Raw genomic sequence first — 19,664 nt, forward strand, 5'->3', positions numbered from 1 at the left:
TTTCATTGGTCACATAATGCCACATGTGTATGTTTTTGCAGACATATCGTTTATCTTAAAAAACACCGAGATTCTCTGGAAACAGAATTCTACATCAGTATGCTGCACTTTTTCTAAATGAAAACTTCCATGTTCAGACACAGTATACCTCTGCATGCCAGTTGCTAGGGAACAACAGCAGGGAGAGGGTATTTTCCCTTAATGCTCCACTTTTAGGGCTTCCTAGAGGTTATTGTAGAGAACAGCGTGTTGGACAAGGTGACCCACTGGTCTAATCTAGTGGGGCTGCTTTTTTTCATCTTGTAAACACACTGGTTGTCTGATGTCTATTGAATCTTGCCGGTGTGATATGCCACCGAGAAAGCAATTTGTACTGAGCTTCTCTGAAAGACCTCCCTAGAAAGTGTGAAACTGAATTCCGAATCTTTCTCCAGATTCTCTTGTTTCATGAATCTCTTACCCATGGCAGTTTTGGAAGAATCTCTATGCATTTCAAAGTTTGTGGTTTTCTTTTTTACAACAACCAAAGTTATCCTGTTTTATACATTATTTTCCGTGTAGTTCTTTGCATCGTTAGTTATTAATTCACCCTTCCTGCTATTTTTAAGTATTACAAAATGCCCCCCTTAAAAACCTGCATACCAGTGTGTCGTTGGCTTCCCCTGCTCAGTCTTCATCTTCACTTTATCATATGCTATAAATATATTGAGTTCCACAAGTCCTTTCATCTTGAAGATATTGTATAAGTCCCCTGATTAAAATTTTGCTTGAACTTTATCCTAGAAATGTCTCCCCAAACTAAAATAAAGCTTCTAGAGAGTAGGATTAATTCCTTAATCAAAAGCACACATGCTCTGTAATTTGAGAAATCCACCACTGCAAAAGGTTTCATAATTTAGTAAGCATGAGTCATGCTTTCAAAACTCATAACTTTCTCAGGAGTAGTGATTGTCCTGCTCCTATGAAGATACTCTCCAGAATACACCAGTACTGTACTTCGTAAGGAAACTGGTACCTAGTGCAGAGTCTGGCATGTAGATGATACTGCCTTATTCTGAGTTTAACTTGTACTCCCAAGGTCTGTATTGTCTCTTCTGACTGGCTGTGTTCCTCCAGAGTATCAGGCAGTTGTTCACCATATATATTATCCAACCCTTTTAACTGGAGTTGCTGGGAACCTGGCACTTTCTATATCTGGAGCAGACATTCAGCCACTGCCCCAGGCCAGTGCTAAGAACGGCTTCAGATATTTTGTTTCAGAAGAACGGACCTGTAGGCATGGAATCAGCTCTTCTTGCTTCTCTTTGGGGCGTTGTGTGAACTCACCATGAGAACCGACCAGCCAGTGTTGAGCAGAATAAAGATTTTAAGCAACATTTTCTTCTGGCATTTTTCTTCCCCAGATCTAAGAAGCATGAATCCTACAAAGACGGGTACGGTGCACAGGAAGACAGCTCCTATGATATCAATTACGGCCCTTCTTTGCAACAAGGATGGATTCCAAATGAATTGCAAGGGATCTCCCTGGAGAATCTTGGTGCTCAAATGCATGAGGTACCTACTTTTCTGCCCCCTTCACAGCTAGCTCTGCATTAATTTATATCGTCAGCCAGCCTTGGGAGTAATGTCCATCATGCCCAATGAATGGCAGGTCCTAGGAATAACCTTTATTTTATTTTACTTCATTTATACCCTGCCTTTCTCCCAAATGCGGAACTAAATATGTCGTTATCCTCTCCTCCATTTTGTTGTCACGAACACCCTGTAGAATAGATTGGGTTGAAAGTGAATGATAGGCCCAAATAAATTTCCATGGCAGAGTGAGGATTCAACCCTGGGTCTCCACGATCCTACTTTGACCCTCCAGGCACTATACCAAATGGTAGGTAAAGTTGCTCTTATGTTTTCCCGTTCCTACTGGCACCTCCCATCTTTTTCTCCTGCTTCCGTTCCCCTCCTGCAGGTTCCGGTGCTTGAAGAGCCAAGCTTGCTTCAACAGTACAAAGAATCTGGCCTCAGCTCCAGCGCTTATGAGCTAAGCCAGTACATCTATGACGCTTCCAATCCATATGAAGCCGCTCCCTCCAAGGATTGGAGTCCAGTTCAGACAGGTGTGTTGTTTGATAGCATCAGTGGTTAAGGCAAGGCCAACTCCACAGAGTGGAAAGGTTGAATGCTTGCCAAGGCCTCATGACCAGGATCCACAGTTATCAATTAATAAGGAGTACACAAGAAGATCAAGGCACAATCCAGGTCAAGGCAGCTGAAAGATAGGGGACAAATAGTCTGAACTCAAGGCAGGGTGCAAGGAATACGGCAGATAGAGTCACTGAACCAGCAAAATTCAGGTGGCTGTTGAAGGGCTCCATAGCTCGCCCTTCAATTGTACTCCTTCCTGGCATACTGGGGGACTAATCCTAGTCATTTTTAGGTGCAATGACTTTCTTTGAAAGGCATCTATCTTGTCCTTCCTCTGGGTGGTTCTAAGGAGCTCAGGGCAACGTACACAGTATTCCCATTCTCCATTTTATGCTTACAACAGCTCTGCGAGGTTGATGAGGGTGAGAATGAGTGACTTGTCCAAGTGAGGATTTTAAACATGGTTCTTCCCAGTACTAAGCAGACATCCTTAATGGGAGGTAGATTCAGATTCAGATTCTTTTGAACTGGTTTATGTTGCCTGTGGCCCAGAAATAACAATGAAGCTTTACACCGGCCATGATTGTGATCTTCAACAGACCAGTGGACAGAGGACTGGGAAATGGGAGTTGGTGGCAGAAACCCCCAAATAGACTGGTTGAGGGAGAGGAGACAATAGCCTTTTTTCGACCTGGGCTTTGTACCATCACCCCTTCTTCGCAGTTGCCTAATGCCTAATGTAGCTAATTTTTAGGAGTGTGGACTGCTAGGAGTAGTTAGTTTTCTCCTTGTATATTTCTAGTTTTCTTTTGTATTTTGCTAGGGACTGTAGCTAACTTGTAGTTTAACTTCTTTTTGTAGAGTGTTAGGGAGTGTAGGTGGCATGGACGTAGGTAAGGGGGAGGTTCTCGGGTTTGAAACCCCCCCCCCCCCAATTCATGTCCGAAGCTCTGCCCCTCCGTTTGTGGGTTTTTAAAACATTTTAGTGCTTTTTTGGTTTTTGGCCTGCAGGGGGCGTATTGTTTGGGCTAGCAGCACCAAACTTTCAGGGATTGTTTGGAGGACTCTCCTGATGATACTGTCCAGGTTTGGTGAGGTTTGGTTCAGGGGGTCCAAAGTTATGGACTCCCAAGGGGTGCTCCCCATCCCTCCATTGTTTCCAATGGGAGCTAATAGAAGATGGGGGCTACATCTTTGAGAGTCCATAACTTTGGACCCCCTGAACCAAACTTCACCAAACCTGGGATATATTATCAGGAGAGTCTCTTATCGATACCACCCAGGTTTTGTGAAGTTTGGCTCAGGGGGTCCAAAGCTATGGATTCCCAAAGGGGGTGCCCCCATCCCCCATTGTTTCCAATGGGAGCTAATAGGAGATGGGGGCTACACCTTTGAGGGTCCATAACTTTGGACCCCCTGAAACAAACTTCACCAAACCTGGGTGGTATCATTAGGAGAGACTCCTACAGATACCCTGAAAGTTTGGTGCTTCTATCTTAACAATTGCACCCCTGACAGCAGGTACCCCCACCACAAATTTCCCCAGATTCTCCTTTTAAATCCACCCCCTTCGGCATGGATTTAAAGGGAGAATCTGAGGTCCTCAGTTTAGAAGAAGAAGAAGAGTGTGGATTTATATCCCCCTTTCTCTCCTGTAGGAGACTCAAAGGGGCTTACAATCTCCTTGACCTTCCCCCCTCACAACAAACACCCTGCAAGGTAGGTGGGGCTGAGAGAGCTCCAAAAAGCTGTGACTAACCCAAGGTCACCCAGCTGGCATGTGTGGGAGTGCACAGGCTAATCTGAATTTCCCAGATAAGCCTCCTTAGCTCAAGTGGCAGAGCAGGGAATCAAATCCGGTTCCTCCAGATTAGAATGCACCTGCTCTTAACCACTACACCACATTGAAAGTGATGCTGTTTCAGGGTGAGGGATAATCCACCCCAAAACAGCATCACTTTCAATGTTGTTTAACTAGAGACCCCAGATTCTCCCTTTAAGGTGGATTTAAAAGGAGAATTTGGGCTCTCTAGTTTAAACACCATTGAAAGTGATGCTGTTTGGGGGTGGATTCCAGCATCAGTGCTAGGCCAGGGGCAAGGCTTGGGGAGGCGGGGCCATGCCCTAGGGGTGGGTGGGGGTGTGGCCCCCCAACCCCCCCCATAAAAAAATCTATACCTACGTCCCTGGTAGGTGGGATAAGTGTGGCCAGCTCCTTCTGGAGTAATTAGGTAGTATTGCTAGATTGTCTCTTTTGCACCAGTTTTAGCTAACGTAGAGTTAGTACTATAGTTAATGTTTTAGTTACTGTTTATTCACTGGCATAGACTTGATGTATTGATACATTGTGAACTTATGGTTGTAAATGTATTGATATATTGTTAATTGATATTGTCTATGTATTGATATTTGTTATGCTGATGGATTGCTAATGCATGGAGGTATTTCTCATATACTGATTTATTGTTAATGTATTGATAGTATGAATTTAGTACTGATGTATTGATATGCATTATGTAGTGCTGCTGTTATTGTTATTAGTTAATTGTTAGGCTTGGGGTGTTTCAGTTGCCATCGGAAATGTCATTCTTATTATGTAGTTTTTATGTATGTTATTAGTATTTATTTTGTTACAATGTACATTGTTTTATTATTTTGTTAGCTGCCCTGAGCCCTTCGGGGATAGGGCGGGGTATAAATTGAATTACAAATACAAATCCTAACCACTATTAACTCACAAGCTCTGCTGAAGGTGTGAAGGACTTTGCTATGGGATGAGCACTCCATCTTTTATGGCTACTACTAGTCAGGCTCTTTGGGTCAGCATGTCAGACTCAGTGGTATTCTGTTGACCTCTGGACTCTGCCATGGCTATGCCTTGCAGGGGATCCCTTTTCCACAGCTGAAACTTCAAGATTATTGCTGCGATATGAGAGCCCCAGTGTTTTTCAGATGTCCCTTCTCAATCTTGTTCTGGGTGTTCTTGGGACATGCCGATTTCACAGAAAGATGGGGTGAGCAAAATGATGTTGTAGCTACAACTGCAGCAATCTTGAGGACAGCAATTACTGTTTTTCCTTCCTGACTTTGGGGCTTCTGGGAGAGAAGAAGAACAGTTTGGGTTTATAACCCCCCCTTCTCTCTGTAGGGAGTCTCAGATTGGCTCACAAACTGCTTTCCCCTCCTCTCCCCACAAGAGACACTGTGGGTTTGGTGGGGCTGAGAGAGTTCTGAGAGAACTGTGACTAGTCCATGCTTACCCAGCAGGCTTCATGGGGAGGAGCAGGGAAACAAATCCTCTTCACCGGATAAGACTCCACCATTCAGGTGGAGGAGCGGGGAATTAAACCAATATCTCCAAATTAGAATCCACCTGCTCTTTACCTCTATACCATGCTTGGCTGAAAAAGTAGCTTGTGGGGCTGTGTTTGGTTTCAACAGAACAGCCACTTGAGGTCAACCTCTGGTCATTAAAGGAATCTTCACTAGACTAGTCATTAAAGGAATCTTCATGTGGTATTATCCTTTAGGTGAATATATACCAGCACCCCAGAAGTTTCCCTTATCCCATGTACCTGTCTGCTTTGGAGCTGGAGGGCATCTGGTCCGAGGATGTCCTAATTATCCAACAGAAGGGCAACCTGCCCTTGTTGAAATACACAGCCTGGAGGTAAGCATCAGTTTGCTGCTGAGAAGCAAAATGGAGTGTTATTTATCTGTTCAGAGTATTATTTTATTATTATTATTATTTATTCAATTTAATAGACCGGCCTACCCCCAAAGGGCTCAGGGCGGTTTACAAGACAGTCAAACACAACACATCATATGATTTCAGTTAAGACAATAAATAAATTAAAACATTAAAACATTAGCAGCAGTAATCTTCTATAATTAAGATAAGTAGATGATGTCCGGCGTTAACCCCTGGGAGGGGACTGGCCGATATTCAATCAGTAGATGACATATGGAGCGACAGAAACAGCAAAGAGGGGCAGATTCAGCGGCCAGCCTCACCAAAGGCCCAGTGGAACAGCTCGGTTTTACAGGCCCTGCGGAACTCCCCAAGGTTCCGCAGGGCCCTAACAGATGGAGGAAGAGCATTCCACCAGGCAGGGGCCAGGGCCATAGCTTGATAGTTCTTTGTTGCCTTGGGACAATGAGTCCCAACCTGGCACCCATGGGTGCTATGATATTCATCAAAGTATTTCTGGAACCCATTTGCTTTCCCCGCCCCCCCGAAGTGCCTGGTCCCCAGAACAAAGAGCCAGCCTGGGCTTCCTTACATATCATTGGAGCTGGAGGTATTTCAGAGAAGCTCAGAAAACATCAGCTTGGGATCTGTAGGGAAGAATATATTCAGATATAGCAGAAGGGACCTGCTCAGAGATCCAGCAGTTCCATATGAGTAGAACAAGCACATGACATTCGACTTCCCATCATCAGTTTAGCTTTACACAAGCTCCCATGTTTCTGAATTTGCCCTTGTTGTCTAGGTTATTTTATATGATACTGCTGAGCAGAAGGCGATGCAAGTCTTCCCAGGACCTCTGATCAGGTATGGTATCTCTGGAGGACCATAATTTTCATAGGACTTGTGCAGTAATAATAGATTGCTGGTACCTTATCCGAGGTTGTCTCCATACCTAGTTGTTCTCCTAGGTATGAGGCTCAGAAAGGTCGTACCTAGCACCTTCTATGAACCATCGGATGGATCATTTTACATATTCCACAGCTGGGTTTTATTATTCTTCTCCCAGCACAATGCAGCTACCTTGAATCAAGGGGAAAGGTGGAGTATTATTATTCCTCTCTCAGCATAATGTAGCTACCTTGAACCAAGAGGAAAGGTGGATGAGACATATTTTAATTAATAAATTAATAAATGGGTATCCTAGCATGGTATAATGGTTAAGAGGGGCAGACTCTGTTCTGGAGAACTGGGTTCAGTTCCCCACTCCTCCATACAAAGTCTTCTGGGTGTATTTGGACTAGTCCAGGGGTCGGGAACCTTTTTTTCCTCAAAGAGCCACGGCTTCACTCCCCACTCGCTGGCACGCCCGGCCTCACCACTTTACCGCCACCGGCCTCGGCCATTACCCCACCTGCAAGGTGGCGAGATAGGTTCGCAGTTTACCTTGCCGCCGCCGGGCGAAGATGCGCTCACTGCTTCCTTGGTGCGGTGAAGAGGTGCCCGCTCGATTCTTGCCTACCGCCGGGATGATGCTACTCACTGCTCCTTTGCAGGGCGGGTGAAGAGGTGCCTCGCTGACTCGGCCGGCCGCCGGGGATACCGGCCTCTGCCCTTGCAGGGCTGGTGAAGAGGGGCTCACGCCCGCCTGCCGCCGGGGAATGATGCTCGCTCTGCCTCCTTGCGGACGGTGAAGAGGGGCCCGCCGCTCGCTGATGGAGCCGCGAGAACAGCGCGAAGAAAATGCGATGCTGCTCGCTTGTCGCCGGGTTCCCCGCACTCGGACTAGTCAGAGTTCTCTCAGAACTCTCTTTGCCCACACAGACACAGGCAATAGAAAACTGAATATTTCATGTCTTGAAAACCCTATGGGGTCACCATAAATCACCTACAACTTGATGGAGTTCACCCACACATGCATCCCTGGTATAAAGCATGGTGATGTGTCCACCTCAGGTAGTAAATTTTGGAAGCCATTGTGATTAGAAAACGGGATGAGCGGACCACCAGTGTTAATATGGAGAATAATCCAGCAGGTTTCTCCTGTACGGTCAACAACCTCCAGGTGGTTGCTGCTCACAGATTTATTTCTGCATTGCTAATTAGCCAGGGAATTAGTGTGGGATTTGCAAAACATGGATGGGGACAAATGCGCAGCCTGTGCCAATTCCCTGACAGACCACTTGTACAGTCTGCAAGAGTGCCCCTCCATTTGCAGCTATGAATCTCTCTGAGCTCTCCTTGATGCAGACTGTACAGTTGTTTCCACTCATTTTTTGCAGAAGCTACAAAAATACCCTTTAAGTCCCTGCTGCTCTTTTATCCAAAGGAACCCCGGATAGAGCTGCTGCCCCTGGGAATTCTTGTTTCTTTGGGGACTGGAGAACACAGCTGAGTTGTAGACAGCTTTACTGTTATTTCAGGGAGGACTTGCACAAGGTGGATGTGATGACATTTTGTCAGCGCAAAGCAACCGCAGGCTGTGACCAGGCATCTAACCGGGGCCGAGATGCCACCTTGCTTTGGAAGCTCCTTCTACTTCTTTGCCGCCAGAATGGGGTTTGTATCTCCTGAGTGGTCTAAGAGTGTGTGTGTGTGAGAGAGAGAGAGAGAAAGAGAGAGAGAGAGAGAGGCTGGATCATCTTGCCATGTAGGTCTTCAGGTGGTGAAGGCACCCAGGTAGAGCTTCATTCCTCACTCAGTTGAGAAGGTGGTGAAGGACTGAATGGAGAGAGGAAAGTCCTAAACCGTCCCAGGACATTTACTTAAATTTCACAGCCAGAACTTTTAAACTGTAGCACCAATAGTTATGATTGAACCTGAAATATAGTTTTGGGGACAGGGATTCAATTTTTAGAAACCAAATTTTATGTTATTTGACAAAGTGAATTTGCAAAGCAGTGGATGTATGCAGTCCCTCCCCAACCCTTATGTTGCCTCTTTGCTCTTCTTTGCAGTCCATGGTGGGGTCAGACATAGCCGAACTGCTGATGCAAGATTGCAGGTACCGGGAGAAATATAAAAGGCAAGAGCCAGTAGCCAATCTGATTAACTTGACGGAAGAAGAGTGGCCGGTGCAAGTCTGTGGGACCCCAGACCTTCTCACAGGGGAGATAGTACCAAGTGCTGGCACACCAAAGCAAAATGTGGAGAAGTTCACCAGACTCCTCTACTACGGGAGGAAAAAAGTAAGCTCAGGGCACATGGCAATGTCTGATGGGTTTTATACACAGAGGCTTGATTCATGTATATTCATCTCTCTAGCGCCATCAGGTATGACTTGAACATGTGGAAGTGCCACAAACTAATTTCCACAGGGAGAAATCCACATTGCTCCCTGTCATCTCGGATGCAGTTCTGTTCAGGGGAGAACTACCTTGTAGAGGTGTTGTGAGGACTGCTGAAAAGCACTGTGAACAATGAACAGTGCTATGCAAACTCTAAGTGATATTATTATACTGACAAAAGGCTTTGATGATGGAAGGGAGACCTAGCTTGGTGGAGGGGCCCATAATTGGCATACAGAAGATGCCAGCGGCAATTCCCCAAAATTAAAAGTTAAACGAAATCAACATAAGCCCATAATCAGGATGAGAATAGCAACATGTTTCCATCGGTGGTCACTTCCCTGCTTCCTGTTCCCCAGCATCTGACAACAGTGCTGTATCTGCCTAGGGACAAGGGATACCCCTTGTCCCCGGGCGCCACTCTTCTGGTCACGTGGGGGGCGCAAAACCAGCCCACACGTGACCAGGAAGTCCTGCTGTCTTGTCATTTTCGTGTGCCTTGACCCCATCCGAGGGGGAGTCTGGGTGGGAGGTGGGCAAGGGGAGTCTGGGGGGGAGGTGGGCACCCTAGACCTTGCCTGTGTCCATGGGTGGGGTCGAGGGCAGTGGGGGGCAGAGCCTGGGGGCAGGGCAGGGCGGGGGGCAGAGCCTGGGGGGCATCCTGGAGACAATTTGTCTCCGGGCGCCATTTACTCCAGGTACGCCTCTGTCTGACAATGAGAAGCATTTTGCCTCTGAATTCAGAGACCCCATTTGGATGTGATTTTTAACAGCAAACAATCGACCCTTTTAAATCTACCTAAGCCAGTGGCAATCACAACATTTTGTGGCAGTGAGTTCCACAAGTCATATTCCCATTGCGCGAGGCACATTTTTGCCAGATCCAGCTTACATCCCTTGGTGAGGTATTAAGCAACTCAATGCCGTTCATGGAAATACACTGACTATAGTGTGATTTTAATGACTAATGAGATTTAAATTGGGAGTTTTAATGCGGGTTTGTATATTACTAAACTTCAATTGCTGAAGTGTTGGAAACCACCCTGAGCCCATCTGGGGAGGGGCAATATGCAAAACAAATCATTATTAATAATAATACAAATAATAATAAAATTGACAAAATTAACATCTGTCAAATTCAGAAGGCAGCCTTCCTGGGATCCACACAAATGCCACACTGATAAATTACAACTTCCGAGGCCTCCGGGTGAGACTCGAATTGTAATGAAAGGCCAACAACCATCTAAAGAACTGTGGTATCAAATAAAATAATTAGTAGTAGTATTAGCAGTACTTCCTTTTGTGTGTCTTCAGCTTGTTGCAAATTGGTTTCACAGGGTGACCTCAAGTTCCCATACTCCAAGGAAAAAAATCCCTCTATTCATTTTCCTTTCTACACCATGCATAATTTTCTAAATCCCTGCCATATAACTCCCATTCACTATTTTTCTAGATGTTCTAGATGCTTTCAGGTAGCAGGGATAGGAAAGATCTGCTTTGAAAAGTCACTTCTAGTCAGAGGTGGGTAATAGGTCTGAGAGTCCAACTTTGCAGAAGGCAGTTTCACTTGAAATCATTTGAAGAGTGGCAGGGGCACAGAGAATTAGTTCGACTCTAGCCCCCAATAATGCCCAAACAATATTTTGCATACCATATATACTCGTGTATAAGCCGACCCGTGTATAAGCCAAGGCACCTAATTTTACTGCCCAAACCTGGGAAAACTTATTGACTCGGGTATAAGCCGAGGGTGGGAAGCCGGGAGGCAGAGGGAGCTCCTTATTTGGGCAGTGACATCAGGGGGAGTCACTACCCAAATAAGGAGCTCCCTCTGCCTGCCGGCTGGGTTTGACAAAGCCCAGCCAGCAGGCAGGCAGAGGGAGCTCCTTATTTGGGCAGTGACTCCCCCTGATGTCACTGCCCAAATAAGGAGCTCCCTCTGCCTCCCGGGGATTGACGAAACCCAGCCAGACAGGGTGCCTCGGGGTTCCCCCTTCACCCTCCAGGAGGGCAGCAACAAGCGGCTTCCGGAGGCAGGGAGGTTGTCCCAGCCCTCTCCCAGCCTCCTTGTGATTGCTAGAAAATGGTGACTCGCATATAAGCCGAGGGGACTTTTCTCAGCCTTTAAACAGGGCTGAAAAACTCGGCTTATACGCAAGTATATACAGTATATAATTTAATTGCATATATAATTATACATATATAATTAAATGGCAGCCACTGTGAAGCAACCCTGTCCATAACTGCATGGCCTTGCCCAGTGTTCAGTGTTCCAGTCATGCTAGCATTTGACAGAATGTTACAAGAGAGGGAACTGAATAATTTCTTGCTTGCAGGAAGCTCTGGATTGGGCCATGAGGAGCCAGCTGTGGGGCCACGCTCTCTTTCTATCCAGCAAAATGGACTTGAGGACCTACAGCTGGGTCTTGAATGGGTAGGTAGATCCCAATGCCAGAGAAGATTGCTCGTTTATTCTCCCAGTCCTTTGCCTTTCAGCATTTCACTGCCCTTTCCCCTCTTTGCAGGTTCACCAGCACTCTGGCCCCCAACGACCCTCTGCAGACGCTTTTCCAGCTCATGTCTGGAAGGATCCCTCAGGCATCACTGGTACTTCATCCAGACCTCTCCTGCAGCTTCGGGGTTGTGGGAGCTCATCTGAACATGGGACCGGCAGGTTGTACTTGCCAGGGTGGGTGGCATGAAGGCAAACGGGGACTGGTGCTGGAAGAGCAGCTTGGGCTAAGGAAGAAGGGCAGGTGTTGCAGCCTTGCAGAATGGAGAAGTACCACTCTTGGCCCCTTTTGCAACATAGCTTCTGCTCAGCTGGCAGCTGCAATCTCTCTCTCTGGGCATCAACAGCAGCGGTAGCTTGGCATGGCAGAGAGATAAGGCCAGCATCTCCCTCCTCTAGAAGGCTACTGAATGGGTGCAAAAAATTATGGGCTAGTGTTTTATTTATGAAAATATTTATAGCCTGCTTGTCCTTGTGATTCAAGGCAGCTTACAAATTCAAGTTTAAAACAGCAAATAGGCCTGGCAGAGCTTGCTAAAAATGTCTATAGGTGACACTCCCCTTACCTCTCAGGGAGCTTGGTTCACAGAGTGGGAGCTTTGATAGAAAATATGATGATTTTGGATTTATAACCCCTTTTCTCTCCTGTAAAGAGGCTCAAGATGGCTTACAAACTCCATTACCTTCCTCACCCCACAGTAGACACCTTGTGAGGTAGGTGGGGCTGAGAAAGTTCTGAATGAACTGTGATTACCCCAAGGTTACCCAAAGGAATGTAGGAGTGGGGAAACAAACCTGGTTCACCAGATAAGAGTCAATACCGGTTCTCCAGATAAATCCATTTGCTCTTAACCTCTACACCATGCTGGCTCTCAAAAAAATAGAAATGGGCTATTGTTTATGTCAGGTGGGGTACATTCTGCTGCTAGACTCCCTGGTTTGAGAGCTCTGCACTGTATAGAATTTATTTGTTAAAATAGTTACACCCCCACCTTTCCCTGGGGCAATTTACAAATCCCAATTTAAAACATGCAAAACACACCCTCAATAAACCCTGCTCCTTAAAAAAGCCTATCCTCCATTGAAAGGACCAACTCAAGTGTCACCTTCTATTGAAGGCAGACTCCCTTCAGTGTGTTCTTTCTAGGGAAATTGGTAGCTGGCGTGCTTCTTAGCTTTGGCCCTGTGGCTGCTCTTCAAAATCCATCTGGCTTCTGTCTTATCCATAAGGTTGCCTTGCGATGTGCTGCCATTTCCTTTTTGTATCATTTGTGCCAGGCATGACAAAATGCAGATGGTTCACTTCAACACAAGAACAGTTCCTTTTAGTCTCTGGGAGGCACTGGCAAGCTTATTTCAGCTGGAGATGTTGATAGTGATACCTGAGTGGTATCCCATAATTGTTCATTTTCAGAATTCCATGCTCTGGCGTTGGACTGAGTGTCTAGCAGTTTGGGTTGGTATACTTTTAACACGATGCCTCATGTTGCACAAGGAAGGTGAAGAGGAGGAAGATAAGAAAAGGACAGAGCCAGATATAATTAAAGGGGTGGGGGGTGCTAGGCTCAAGCAGCGAGCAACCGTGTTGAAAACTTTTTGGGGTAGATGGGTGTGTACATTATTTCCTAGGTAAAAGTCTTGAAGCCTTCAATAGTAATAATTTTACAATAACGTTATAATGTAGTCATGTGAAATCCCTCAACTAGTCAAGAATAAAATCAAAAGGGAACAATAATAACCACTGCTTCCCATGTTGGGATCTGTTTGTCTGGTGTTCACTGTTTTAATCTGCACTGTGGGCAGGAGCTTCCGCAGCAATCAGTGTACAGAAAACAGGAAATACCAGGTTGGATCCTGCAGACCCATTTCAGCTCATGGTGATGCAAGGATCATTCATGGGAAGGCTCCTTGTGTCAGAGGCAAGTGCCATGGTTAAAAGAACAGTTGGATTGGATTCAGCCTGTCTGTTTTTTGACCAACCAAGGGTCAGAAGTGTAGGAAGTGCCATCAGGTTTGGCCAGTCCAAAGGCTTCATATTCCCTGCCTATCACATGGGCTGACATTACACATTCCCATCCCATTCTGTGCCGGAAGAGGGCTGTTTCCTTAGCCTTAGTTTCAACCTTGAGGTTGCCAGTTTGCCACGGATTACGTGGCCAGGTCCTCCAGTCAGGATACATACTATTGATTGATCTAAATCATTTATAAGCCTGCCTGACTCCCAGGTAACAGGGACTTAAGGCAGAAAACCACAGTATTATCAGCACAACTCTAAAAATGACAAAACGGCCAGCAGGAAAACTTAAAAATCCTACAGAGTACTGTCTTTCACGACCCATAAATAAATAACCTTGAGGAGCTACAAGCTAACGTTGCCAGCTCTGGATTGGGAGATACCAGGAGATTGGGGTGGGGGGTGGAGCCTTAGGGGGGCAGGGTTTGGGGAGGGGAGGGACTTCAATGAGGTATATTGCCATAGAGTCCACCTTTCAAAGCAATAATTTTCTACAGCTGACCTAGTCCTAGCCTCTGTTGCCTAGAGATCAGTTGTAATAGCAGGAGACCTCCAGTTACCACCTCGAGGTTGGCAACCCTACTATAGGTTTTTTTGTGATGAGTTCAGTTTCTTGTGAAACCATAACATTGAATTTAACATTCTAGTTTTCTGCTGTTTCCATCTATGATTGATTCTACTATTCTTATTCAAGTGTTCAATTTTCATTGTTGAGGGCAGGGTACTATTTGTTGAGGGCAGGGTACTATTTTTTTTTAGTAGTGAGCAATGGATGTTTTTTGTTTCCTGCATTTCCTCCTCTCTCTTTCTTTCTCTTCCCAACAGTGCTGTGGGGATGACAAGTGGGGAGACTGGAGACCACACCTGGGTGTTATCCTGTCCAATCAAGTGGGAGATGCTGAACTGAACCACAGAGCCGTTGTCACCATGGGAGACACATTAGGTGAGGAGAGTCATGAAACATGAGCACATGCATTGTAGAAAGAAGGAGACCCACATGTTTGAAGTGCACTTGAAGTGCTGGTGTGGTATAATGGTTAGACTGGGACCTGGGATGGCCAGGTTGGAATCCCTGACTCAGCCATGAAAGCCCTCCAGGTGACCTTAGACCTGTCATCAGAGGCGGAGCACTCATGGGGATATGTAGGGGTCACATGTCCCCAGGCGCATGCTAGCTGGGGAGCAAATCACTCCCCACTCCCCTTGCCTTGGCCTGGCCCTGCCAGGCTGCTCCTTCCAGCTGCTGAAGGAGCAGCCTGACCAAAGAAGCAGCCTGGTGGGGTTGGAGCAAGGGGCGCTTGGTGACATCTCAGCCAGGTAAGGGGGTGCCCCATCCCTCATTGTTTCCAAAGGGAGCTAATAGAAGATGGCTACACCTTTGAGAGTCCATAACTTTGGACCCCCTGAACCAAACTTCACCAAACCTGGGTGGTATCATCAGGAGTGTCTCCTAAAGATACCCTGAAAGTTTGGTGCTGCTTGCTTAACAATTGCACCCCTGACAGCAGGCACCCCACAAATTTCCCCAGATTCTCCTTTTAAATCCACCCACTTCGGCATGGATTTAAAGAGAAACTGAGGTCCCCAGTTTCAACATTGAAAGTGATGCTGTTTCATGGTGGGGGAGAATCCACCCCAAAACAGCATCACTTTCAATGTTGTTTTACCTGGGGACCCCAGATTCTCCCTTTAAGGTGGATTTAAAAGGAGAATCTGGGCTCTCTAGTTTAAACACTATTGAAAGTGATGCTGTTTGGGGGTGGATACCAGCATCACAGTGGCCACCCATGGGGGGGGGGGAACACGCAAAACTCAGATTTTGCACCGGGCTCCATTTTTCCTAGCTACGCCTCTGCCTGGAGGGGAGAGCAGAAGGGACTGCTGGCTGGGAGACCAGCCGGTGTGGTGGGGAGGGCAGGGGAGTCTCCTGTCCCTGGCCTTGGAGAGCTGCTTTTATAAGCACTGAGGCTGGGGGCGGGGCTTGGGCAGGCATGGCCATGCCCCCAGGGGCAAGTGGGGGTGTGGATCCCCCGAACCCACCCCATAAAATATCTATGCCTATGTCACTGCCCCAGGCACCATTCCCCCCTCCATCTCTGCTTGTCACAATCTCTCAGCCTAATCAACCCTCACAAGGGCTGCAAATGATACTAAATTGGAAGGGGTAGCAAATACAGTAGAAGACAATCAAAATTAAGGGTGATCTTTACAGGCTGTAAAACTGAGCTAAAACTAACAAAATGAATTTCAACAGAGATAAATGTAAAGTTCTGTAATTAGGTAGGAAAGATCAAATGCATAACTATAGGACAGGGGAGAGTTGTCTTGGTAGCAGCACAAGTAAGAAAGGATAGGGGTCTTAGTTGATCATACACTGAATCAGCAGTGTGACGCGGTAGCTAAAAAGGCAAATGCGATTTTGGGCTGTATCAATAGAAATGTAGTGTCTAGGTCACACAGAATGGTAGTATCAATTTACTCTGCTCTGGTTAGACTTCACTTGAAATATTGTGTTCAGTTTTGGGTGCCACAGTTTAAGAAGACTGTTGATAAGCAGGAAAGTGTCCAGAGAACAACTAAAATGGTGAGGAGTTTGTTGAGTAACGGTTGAAAAAGCTTGATATGTTTAACCTAGAAAGAAGACAATTGAAAGGTGATGTGATGGCCACCTTCAAGGCTGGATAGAGCAGAGTTGTTTTCTGTTGCCCCAGACCCCATCCCCACATGCAGAATAGTGCACTTTCAATCTACTTTGCAGCTGTATTTTACTGTGCGGAATAGCAAAATCCACTTGCAAACAGTTGTGAAAGTGGATTGGAAATGCATCATTCGGCATGTGCAGAAGGGGCTTCAGACTGTCTGACCAGAACCAATGGGTTGAAATTAAATCCAAAGAGTTTTCAGCTAAACATTAGAAAGAACTGCCTGATAGTGGGGTCAGGAAGGAATTTTATAATCTATTCTGAATTTAATTTGTTGACCCTTTTCTCAGCTGGGAAAGGATTAACAGAGGCAGCTCATTTCTGCTACTTGATGGGAAACATTCCTTTCGGCCATTTTGGAGTTAAAACCCAACCCCACATGATATTGCTGGGCAGTAACCAGAGGTGAGTAAAGTCAAGAAAAAGGAAGATCCACCCTAATTCATAATACTTATTATCTGTTTATCTGCTTCATTTATACCTGTCCTTTCTCTCCAGTGGGGACTCAAAGCAGCTTACATTGTCCTCTGCTGCTCCATTTTATCCTAACGACAATCTTGCGAGCTAGGTTACACTCTGAGCATGTGACTGGCCCAAGGTCACCCAGGAAGATCCCATGACAGAACGGGGTTTCCCATCTTTTAGGGGTTTAACTACTACACCAGATTGTCTGTCAGCTTTTGCGTAGCTCATTTTCAAATAACTCAATGAACTGGCTGTTGTGGGTTTTCCTGGCTGCGTGGCCATGGTCTGGTAGTTTTTGCTCCTAACGTTTTGCCAGCATCTATGGCTGGCATCTTTAGAGGCATTTGTCATGGCTTTGCTGAGTGCACAGAAATTTCAAGTTACAACTGGCTAGCAGAAGCAGGCAGCAAGAGAGAGAGCTTACTTCAAGTCCTGAGGAAAAGCAAGCCTTGTATACAGTGCAAGCCATACAAGGTAAGCAAGGGGCAGGTCAGTCAGTCTGTTCCTGGTCCACAAATTCAAACGTTCAACCTGAGAGCAGGCACTGCAGAATCTATCAGGCTGTTTCCCAAAGTTGCTCCTGCAACTCTTACTGTTCGCAGCTGCCTCTTACAAGCCTGCATTTCTACTCAGTCTGAATCCTAAGCTGACTCACAACCATCTCTTTGGTGTCTCTGGGCCTACAAACAGGCACTGCGTTTTTTGGCATGGAGTTCCTGATGGCCCTGATGTCTGAGCTGCCTCACAGAACCAGGTGAGCCAGGGAGTCTGTCTGCCCTATCCTTTTACTCTTGGCTTGGGCCAGCACTGTCTTCCACTTGTGCGACTTCTGGCTGCTCACAGGACTCAACCAACTGTGGTTCTGGATATTCAGCCAGCTGAGACTCTGATGAAGCTGGGTCATCATGCCGGTATTCCTCATCTGAGGAAGCCTGGCTGGCTGCTGAAGAGCCCACGATACCATTTCTCAGTAAGATGCGTTTCTTTCCCAGAAAACCCACAACAACCAGTTGATTTCGGCTGTGAAAGCCTTCGAAGATGCATGAACCTTGGTGTTGTTATGACAGTGCTGTCATGCTCAGTTGGTCTTGGAAATTGATCCTCTTCTTGAATTCCATTCCAGTGGGCTCACAGCTCCAGTGAAATTTGAACCAGGGTTCACTGCTAGATCTGTCAGCGAAACAGACCTCCCCCTGAGTACTGTTCTACCTTATTGATTTATTTAGATATTTATATCCCATTTTTCACCCCCTTGGGGACCCAGAGCAGCTGACAACATTGTTCTCTCTCCTTTCTTTTCATCCTCACAACAACCACTGTGAGATGTAGGCTATATGAGAAAGAGTAACTGGTCCAAGGTCATCCAGTGAGCTTCCATGGCAGAGTGGGGACTCAAACCCAAATCTCCCCCACCGCATTCTAACTACCACATCACACCAGTTACGTTTTTTCAAAGCACAGAGAAAATGATTATCATCTGATAAGCTCTGCAGACCAAACTACAGTCTAAGGCAGGGGTCGGGAACCTTTTCCCCTCAAAGAGCCATTTGGCTCACCCTCCCCCGCTCACCCCCCACTCGCTGGCACGCCCCCCCCTCTGCTCCCCCGCCCACTTGCTCGCTCGCGCCCCCCCTCCGCCCGCTCACACACACCCCCCACCTGCAAGGCAGGCGTAGATAGGCCCGGCAGCTCGGCCTTGCCGGCCGCCGGGCGAGTGATGCGCCCGCCCTGCTCCTTGCAGGGCGGGTGAAGAGGTGCCCGGCGGCTCGGCCTTGCCGGCCGCCGGGGGAATGATGCGCCCGCCCTGCTCCTTGCAGGGCGGGTGAAGAGGGGGCCCGCGGCTCGGCCTTGCCGGCCGCCGGGGGAATGATGCGCCCGCCCTGCTCCTTGCAGGGCGGGTGAAGAGGGGGCCCGCGGCTCGGCTGATGGAGCCGCAGAACAGCGGCGGAAGAGCCGCATGCGGCTCGCGAGCCGCGGGTTCCCGACCCCTGGTCTAAGGCTTGCAGAAAAATTAGCAGCCCTCCTCACACTCTCTGTTGCTGCCCTGAAGCAGCTGTTAGAAGAAATATTACCACCAGAGGTGGAGCGCTCACAGGGACATGTGGGGTCACATGTCCCCAGGTGCACGCCAGCAAATCACATGGGGGGATTCTCCGCCCCCCATGTGACCTGCTGGTATGTGCCTGGGGACATGTGACCCCACATGTCCCTGTGAGCGCTCTGCCTCTGGTGGTAATCTTCTAGCACCCTCTCCTCAGCCCGGCCCTGCCAGGCTGCTTCTTCAGCCAGCGGAGCCTCTGCTGGCCAAAGGAACAGCCTGGCCGGGTTGCTGCTGGAGCAGGTAAGTGGGGTACCGGGGGGGGGGTGGTGAGCAGGTGTTGCCCTCGGTGCCATTCCCCCCCACACCTCAATGCCTCTGATTGCCATTGAGGGTCTTCTGTGAGGAAGGATCAATTTTCTTGGGTGGCAATCTGTATGACAATAGGAAGATCAGGAGAAATGCCTATAGCCTGACTTCATTAACAACAGGAGAAAACAGGCTTTCTAATACGTCAGGAGGAATCTATACATTTGCCACCACCTACATGTGAATCTGTTCACTATCCTCTGGCAACTCCCCCAAGTCCTGGTATAACATTTTTATTGAGATTGCAGAAACACCATCTTTGGAGTTCCTAATCTGTAATTCCTTGATCTAAACACTTGAGGTCACTCTGACACCACATAGTTTTTAAGAGACTGCAGATACTTTTCTTTCCATTTTCATTTGGGATTGTGTGCCTGTGTAATTCAACCTTTACCTGCTGCTCTGAGATCGCTCTGATCTCCTGGGCATATATGACCTGCTCTTCCCCAC

At 47.1% G+C, this 19,664-nt stretch overlaps 1 protein-coding gene across 1 annotated transcript in view; it reads left to right on the forward strand.

Moving 5' to 3' along the window:
- SEC16B (SEC16 homolog B, endoplasmic reticulum export factor) overlaps window positions 1–19,664 on the forward strand; it is a 70,457-nt gene that overhangs the window by 11,735 nt on the left and 39,058 nt on the right. Inside the window, exons 5-14 of the mRNA XM_048482520.1 lie at window positions 1,404–1,554; window positions 1,964–2,111; window positions 5,670–5,809; window positions 6,633–6,694; window positions 8,251–8,386; window positions 8,785–9,015; window positions 11,451–11,548; window positions 11,640–11,721; window positions 14,466–14,583; window positions 16,633–16,747. Of these exons, the coding sequence (XP_048338477.1) occupies window positions 1,404–1,554; window positions 1,964–2,111; window positions 5,670–5,809; window positions 6,633–6,694; window positions 8,251–8,386; window positions 8,785–9,015; window positions 11,451–11,548; window positions 11,640–11,721; window positions 14,466–14,583; window positions 16,633–16,747 (1,281 nt within the window). The remainder of the gene's footprint in view (window positions 1–1,403; window positions 1,555–1,963; window positions 2,112–5,669; window positions 5,810–6,632; window positions 6,695–8,250; window positions 8,387–8,784; window positions 9,016–11,450; window positions 11,549–11,639; window positions 11,722–14,465; window positions 14,584–16,632; window positions 16,748–19,664) is intronic.

The sequence above is a fragment of the Sphaerodactylus townsendi genome, unplaced genomic scaffold (assembly GCF_021028975.2).
Source record: "Sphaerodactylus townsendi isolate TG3544 unplaced genomic scaffold, MPM_Stown_v2.3 scaffold_18, whole genome shotgun sequence".
NCBI lineage: Eukaryota > Metazoa > Chordata > Lepidosauria > Squamata > Sphaerodactylidae > Sphaerodactylus > Sphaerodactylus townsendi.